The sequence below is a fragment of the Stylophora pistillata genome, chromosome 12, assembly GCF_964205215.1.
Source record: "Stylophora pistillata chromosome 12, jaStyPist1.2, whole genome shotgun sequence".
In the NCBI taxonomy this organism is placed as follows: Eukaryota; Metazoa; Cnidaria; class Anthozoa; order Scleractinia; family Pocilloporidae; genus Stylophora; species Stylophora pistillata.
In genome coordinates, this window is record NC_142530.1 from 22472765 (window position 1) to 22480264 (window position 7500).

General features: G+C 41.7%; 2 protein-coding genes and 1 pseudogene across 3 annotated transcripts in view; all 3 read left to right on the forward strand.

Annotated features, from left to right (window-relative positions):
• Window positions 1–776, forward strand: part of LOC148719292 (uncharacterized) — a 1064-nt pseudogene extending 288 nt beyond the window's left edge.
• LOC111337063 (gamma-glutamyl hydrolase A) overlaps window positions 1–7500 on the forward strand; it is a 41664-nt gene that overhangs the window by 32548 nt on the left and 1616 nt on the right. The gene's annotated exons all lie outside the window — the stretch shown is intronic.
• Window positions 4091–5208, forward strand: LOC148719293 (uncharacterized). Its single transcript, XM_088740758.1, has one exon. The coding sequence runs from the start codon at window positions 4091–4093 to the stop codon at window positions 4991–4993; it is 903 nt and encodes a 300-aa protein (XP_088596884.1). The 3' UTR covers window positions 4994–5208.

A 7500-nucleotide genomic window follows, 5' to 3' on the forward strand; every position in this document is an offset into this window, starting at 1 on the left:
CATCGATGGCTATGACAAACTGAAACATTATGGATTCTGTGTGCATGGAGCCATCGATGGATTTTCAAGGAGGCTAATTTGGCTCAAGGTTGGTCCCACAAATAACAACCCTGAAGTTATCACTAAATTTTACCTTGATACTGTGAAACAAGTCGGTGGTTTACTGAGAAAAGTGAGATCAGATCACGGAACTGAGAACAGCATGGTTGCTGCAGTACATACATTTCTGAGGTCAAGCTATAGTGACGAGGATGCAGGTCTTGGGTGTTTTCTCACTGGCAGGTCTACAGCAAATCAGAGGATTGAAGCCTATTGGTCCCATCTAGCTAAGGATGGTTCTGGTTGGTGGATTAATTTTTTTAAAGATCTGCGTGACTTGGGTCTATTTGTTGACTCAGATCCAGTTCATGTTCACTGCATTCGATTTTGCTTCATGCCTATTCTAAGGAATGAGCTATATCAAGTGGAAGAGTTGTGGAATCAACACAGAATATCGTGAAGCAAATTTGTAAACAGCAGTGGTCTACGGAGACGACCTGATTGCATGTTTTACTACTCACCTGTACCGTACAGATGACTACAAAACGGATGTAGACGAGGATGACGTTCAGGAGTTCTATGATCACTCCACAATGTGCCCACCTGACTACAGTGACGATTTTAAGGAATTTTCTCTAACTGTTTTGAATGAATATTACCTTCCAGAGCCACACGATGTTAGCTCTGCTCTTGATCTGTATATAGAACTCCTCAAAGAGGTGGAAACGTTGACATAATTTTTTTCAAAGCATATCCTTCCAACGTGTTCTTCTAGTTTTGTAACAAACAACACGAGCTTTTGGCATATTTCAAATTGCACCTGTATGTATAAAATTGATTTTCATTATCCCAACTCTCTCACTGAGAATGTAGAATCCTTAATGAGATATCTTAGAGGGTAAGACAAGGCAACATCGAAAATTCAACATCTTCCCATCTTGAACTCCAGGGATGGTATTTGATACGCTTTTTAGTCTGAGACCAAGATGTGTTTAGTGTCATGGTTTTCACAAAAACAAAAAGAAAATCATTAAAATCATCTTCTAGCAACTTGCCTTTTCGCCCACCCTGTAATAAGCACTGGGGTGAAATGAGGACCTAATTCTAACAGTACCTATTTTATTGCGCAAATGACAATTGAGTTCTTGTCTACACAGAAATAACTACTTACAACTCTACATGTAAGCAACTCTAAATTTTAAAGAACCAAAAAGGCTTAATAAGTACCGAACTGGAGTGTTGTGTGAACTGAAACTGGCAAAAGCTATAACTCAAACACTTCTTATAACAACAACTTCCCGATTATTTAATTACGGCAGACGTGCTTGTTAGAGCTCCGACATTTTACGCGAATTTTATCATCTATTTATGCTCATGGACCTTTCTTCAGGCATTAGTATCTTGCTATTGTGCCTAATGGTAACTGAGGCACAAAATGGAGTGGATACTTGAACAAGATTCTACGTTGTTTCAGGCGGTTTTCCGCCAAAGACCAGACCGATCAGTGTGGAAGCCGAATTCACTCAACCGTCTGCTTTTGCATTTATTAAAATGCCTTCTCGGTGGCGGGCTATTGTCTCGGATTCGGATAAATCGTGCATCGTGGAATATAAGCATGCATGCCTCACGCAAAGGTGTCTTGGAAGTCAAGTCAAATTCCCTCGCGAGCAGTTGTCGTTCTTGTTGTCGATCGACTGTCGTCATAGTTCGTCGCGCTACATTGATAACACAAAGACAAAGTACGGAAAGTCCAGGATTCCGCATTACTCTAATAGTACGGCGACTTACCAGCTGTTAATGGCCTGTGGCGACGTCCATCCACAACCGGGACCTACATCAACATCCACGAAACCAAAATCATCCTCGATGCCAAAGTGCCCAGTTTGCGAGAAAACTGTATAGAGAAATCATAGACGCCTGGAATGTGAAAAATGCTTTGATTTAATTCATCTTCGTTGAGCTGGTGTAACAAGTTTTAACCATGTGAAGGCAAACTTGCCCGGAAAGTGGATCTGTTGTAACTGTGCGCTATCAATGCTGCCTTTCCATGGTCAATGTGTTCTAGACCAATCAAGCCTGTCTGAGGCCTGTTACGAAATGCAAGCTAATGATGAGATATTAGAGACATTGATCGATAAATCCAGCTCGCTGAAGTTGATGCACTTGAATACGCAAAGTATGCTTTCGACATTTAATGAATTTGCTTTGACAGTCAACAAATACCCCCTTGATATCATAACTCTAAGTGAGACCTGGATGAAGAACAATAAGGATCGACTAGAATATGTCTCACTCCCTGGTTTCTCGAAGGAATTTCGGAATCGGGACAATGTCAAGGGCGGTGGGGTGGGGGCTTATATTCGAGACAATATAAAATACAAGCGCCGAAAGGACATCGAGAACACCCAACCTGACATGGAACACCTCTGGCTGGAAATTCAAGGAAAGAACAAGCACAGTAAACTTTTGCTAGGGAGTTTTTACCGGTCAGAAGCCATGCACAGACCTTCGGTATGGCTGGACAAGTTCGAAGATCTCATCGGTTGCATTATTGCGCAGTGGGATGGTCTTCTCCTTCTTACAGGCGACGTGAATTTCGATCTGTTGGGCATAACGGACGCCCCAACGCGGCGATATATTTCCCTACTTGACATCCTTAATGTCAAGCAAATCATTGACAAACCTACAAGAACAACAAGAACATCACGAACCTTACTGGATCACATTATTATCAATGATCCATCCAAAATAACATCTCATGGTGTGATACCGTGCGGTATTGTGAGTGACCACGATGGCCCCTTCGCGTGTGTAAACATCCGCATAGCTCGTTATCAGCCAAGATATAAGTACATCAGAAACCTGAGGAACTTAAATGAGACAGCTTTCTTAGAGGACTTCTCCGCACTACCATTTTCGCTAATAACATCAACTGATGACCCTGCCAATTAGAGACTCTCAACACCTTGTTTAACGACTGCCTTGAAAGGCACGCACCCCTCAAAAGGTGCCGTGTGACTCGTCCTCCCGCCCCGTGGATGGATAACGAAACAATACTTAACCTTCAGTCACAAAGAGACAAACTGAGGCGAGAAGCGCATCAGTCAAATTCAGAATCTTCTTGGTCTGCTTTCCGGGAAGTACGAAATAAAATAAAGAGCGCTATACGTAAAGCTCGTAAAGCTTTCATGGAAAAGGCTTTGCTGTCCAACAAATCAAGGAAGTCTGGCGCATGGTTCACTGCGTACTCCACCCCTGTCGACAGCCTTTAAGGTTCGACCCAGACAAGCTTAATCTTCATTTTGCTACGACCGCAAGGAGAACGCTTGATGTTAAATCGACCAACCACGCTGAACTTTTCCAGTTCATCCGCGGTCTTACGGATAAAGAGGGCGCCTTCCACCTGGAAAGTGTTACACAAAGAGAAGTCCTGCGAACCCTTAAACAACTGCGCAGTGACTGTTCGACTGGACCCGACCAATTGCCTGCCCAGTTTGTAAAGCTGACTGCTGGATGCTTGGCCGGCCTACTCACAACTATCATCAATAACTGTATTTCAAAGTTGTACTTCTCGCATGCCTGGAAACTCGCGCGTATCAGCCCCATTCCAAAAGTTGACACACCTGTCTCGGAAGATCACTTGCGTCCAGTGTCGATTCTTCCCGTACTTTCTAAGGTATTTGAGAAGCTTGTTGCTTCGCAAATGACTGATTTCTGCACTAGAGAATCTCTCCTTAGAGACACCATCTCGAGCTTTCGTAAGGGGCATTCGACCTCTACGGTACTCTTAGGTATAAGGGACGACCTAGTGAGTGCCATGAAAAGGAAAGAGGTAACTCTTATGGTACTAGCAGATTTTTCGAAAGCATTTGATACCGTTTGTTTTAAAACGGCGATAACCAAGTTGCATCACCTCGGTTTTTCAAAGTATGTCCTCGAATGGCTGGCTAATTACCTATGCGGCAGGAGACATTACGTTCAAACTGATGATCGCAAATCGTCACCTGTGCTCTCCGAATTTGAAATCCCCCAAGGCACAATCCTTGGACCGATGTTGTTCAATCTCTACGTCGCGGATCCTCAAGATATTCTTCCACCTACAGTCAAAAGTTTCCAATATGCCTACGATACAACATTATACACTAGCTGTTCTACACCGCAGATCACATCTCAAGCGGAAAGCATGAATGCAACCCTGGCAGGTCTCGGCGCCTGGTCAAATGACTCAAACTTGGCCCTAAATTCTAAGAAAACCAAGGCCATTCTTATCTCAACTCCACAGATGGCTCATGTTCACTCTCTCGGAAATCTGGAGTTGGGATTAGAAATCTCCGGTAAACCACTGGAACGTATAAATGTTACAAAACTCCTGGGAGTACACATTGACTCAAATCTTAAATGGGAATTTCATACCAATTTTACTCTTAAATCTTGTTATGCGACTCTGAGAACCTTAAGAAAAATAAGGAACTTTACTAATTTTAAACTACGGAAACATTTGGTAGAAACATTAATTCTGTCTAAAATAGGCTACTGTGACATTGTTTTTTATCCACTACCAAAGTTCCTCTCAGCTAGACTACAAAGGTTCCAGTTCGCTATGGCTAGTTTCATCACTTGTAAATATATAAACAGTATATCTACCATTTTGGATCTTGGCTGGCTACCTATCCTGGAGCTAAGGGATTACTCACTACTAAAGACTATTTTTAAAGCACTGTATTCTGATAACTGGCCCTCCCATTTAAATTTGCAAGTCGTTAAACCCGTTAGGCATCTCCGTTCCAGTGTTGCTCCAAGGCTTTATGTTCCATTTGTACAGGGCACCTTTCAGCATTCAGCAGCCATGATTTTTAACGAATTGCCAGCAAATATAAGGAATTGCACAGATTTTAAAGAATACTGCAGGCTCTGCAAGGCGTTCTTGAAGGCGCGCGCTTTGTCTTCCTTGTAAAGATATAGAAACAACCACCACCACCAACCAATATATTCTGCATATTTACTTTCATGTATAGTTTTTATTACAATTTAGTTAGTCATTATAAATTACTTTTAATATTAAATTTTAGTATCGTAGGCCTTCACAGATGAAGAGCCACACCTTTTTATGTGGATATACTGTGAATAAACCGTTATTATTATTATTATTATTATTATTATTATTATTATTTAACTCAAAGTAACGTTTGACCAGATGTTCAGTCTGCTCCTTTCCTTAGCCTGAAATCTGCTTTAGGGGTGTGTCCTGACTTTGAGTTGATTCAACACGCGTTCTGCTTGCCGTCCATTATTCTATCGGTCTTCTGAAGTCTAACCTCTGAAGAACGTTACACATCTGTTTTATTGGTTATGCTAACGATAATTTCAGCAATCAGTAAACGTATCCTCTATATTATAGCAGCACCGCCCCTGTTTTATTTATTTATTTATTTTTTGAAAGAAAGATGGATTCAATTTCCTGAGACATTCGGAAAAAAAATAGTTTGCAGAACAAAAGTAACCCTCTGGACATTCTTAAAACTCTTCCTGTAAGCTCATTATTTTTTTACTTCAAACGAACTCGTGGCAATTTACTTAACTCGCGTTCTGGTGGATATCCTGACCACTAGCCTGCGAACAGGCTCCCGGCTTGGAGGAACATAACGGCGCGAAGCAGGGGAAGGGGAGCCTGCACGCGTCTTGCTAAATCGCGTTTACCTCCCACAAGAACCCCGCAGAGAACTTATCTTGTTAACTGTCAAATGTCAACCAATCAGCGCGCGTCGGAAGTCAAAATCCAAAACAGTAAACAAACAAACGAACAGGCTCCCGGCGAGCAAGCGCCATGTCTCACGGAGGCATTTTTAACAGCAGCTGTTTAATAACGACATTGAGTTTTTTCATCTGCAGTCCCCGTGATTGCAAGTATTGGCGTCCCTTAAAAAGATAAAACGAATAAATTCAACGTAGTCAAAGTAAAGAATGACTACGGCGTCTTGGTCAGGAAATCAAGTAATGCAATCGAAAGACTCCAAAAATAAGTAAACAGGCACGGCAACAGACTTAAGCTTATCGGTGAATGACTATAGAACTTGACTCTCCTTGTTTACAAAAGGATCTGATCTGCGACAATTTCCCAAACGCCTCACGGAAAGCAACATTTGCACCGAGTTTTGCCTCAGACCTGTGAACAACCATTGAACAAGTGAGTAACAATTTAGTTAGACGTAAACCCAATAGGATTCGTTAGAAACAATATCTTTTTCCAGTCCACATCTCAACAGTATGAGACTCATCCACCACAACTGCGGCCAATTTTCTGTCAAGAGAAGAGCAGTTATCTTTCAAAATGTCGAGGAATCGTTTCTCCATAGCTGTCTTAGCCAAACCGAAGATTAGCTGAAATTTTGCGGCACGCAACTCGTCTTCCGAGATATCCTCTGTGGAAGCCGCCGGGATACCCATACTTCCGGCCTCAGCAATTTGGTCTTCCATGCTTTTCAAAAGACAAATAACCAACACAGTTTGCCGCTCTTCCCCTTCAATCGACGCAGCAACAGCAAAGAGTTGGAAAATAAGACTTTTGCCGTATCCTGTCGGAAGAAGCGCGAGCACATCATCTTTCTTAACTAAATAGTTCACAGCATTACGCTGTTCGGACTTTAACAGCGCAAACTTCAAATTATTTAATAAATGGTCACAAGCCTCGCGAAGAACAACATCCCTTCTTTCAGCCATTTTAATTTTTTGTCTCTACCGGAACTGAAAACTAAGACTACGTCATGAAAAATTAAAATCAACCAATCGGCGCTTTGCGTCCAAATTTTGGACGCAGACATTCGATATTCTGAGACTCAAGTGCAGGCTTCCCTTCCTGTGTCCCCACGTCTGATTGAACGGGGAGCCTGTTCGCAGGCTACCTGACCACTGAACATTGACCCATGTATAAACAGGTATCTTTGAACTGTACTGATTATATTATGGGGTTAACCTTTAGCCCGCGTAAAAGGATAAAAACAATGAACCGTTAGCCGTAAAATGGCTAAAATGTTAAACCTTCCTTTATCCGTAAAAGGCATCACCCCTTTGAGATCAAAACACTCTGTATATTAGATTTGCAGCAGAGGGGGACCACAGTTCGGATTAAGCTATCCAATAGACACAGATATTAGTGTGACTCCTACTGATACAACGTATTTTCGTCCTGTAGATTACAAAACAGCTTCTCTGTGGAAATTTGCTCCAAAAAAACGTTGTGAAATTCCTACAGAATAACAATGCAACATTCAACAACCACAAATTGGCCATTATCCCACAGGTTAGACGAAATTTATTACTTGCATTCTTGAAAGAGGAATCTAAGTTACTATTATAATTGATGATTATTTAATTTTTGTTTTTGCACAATTCATAGTGATGTTTTAAGGGATCCGTCATTATTTTTAGCTGAGGCTGGAATGGAAATTCTCCTTGTGAGCACCT

Excerpts from the sequence above, each read along its gene's own strand:
- LOC148719293 (XM_088740758.1), top strand. The coding sequence starts at position 4,091 with ATGTTGTTCAATCTCTACGTCGCGGATCCTCAAGATATTCTTCCACCT.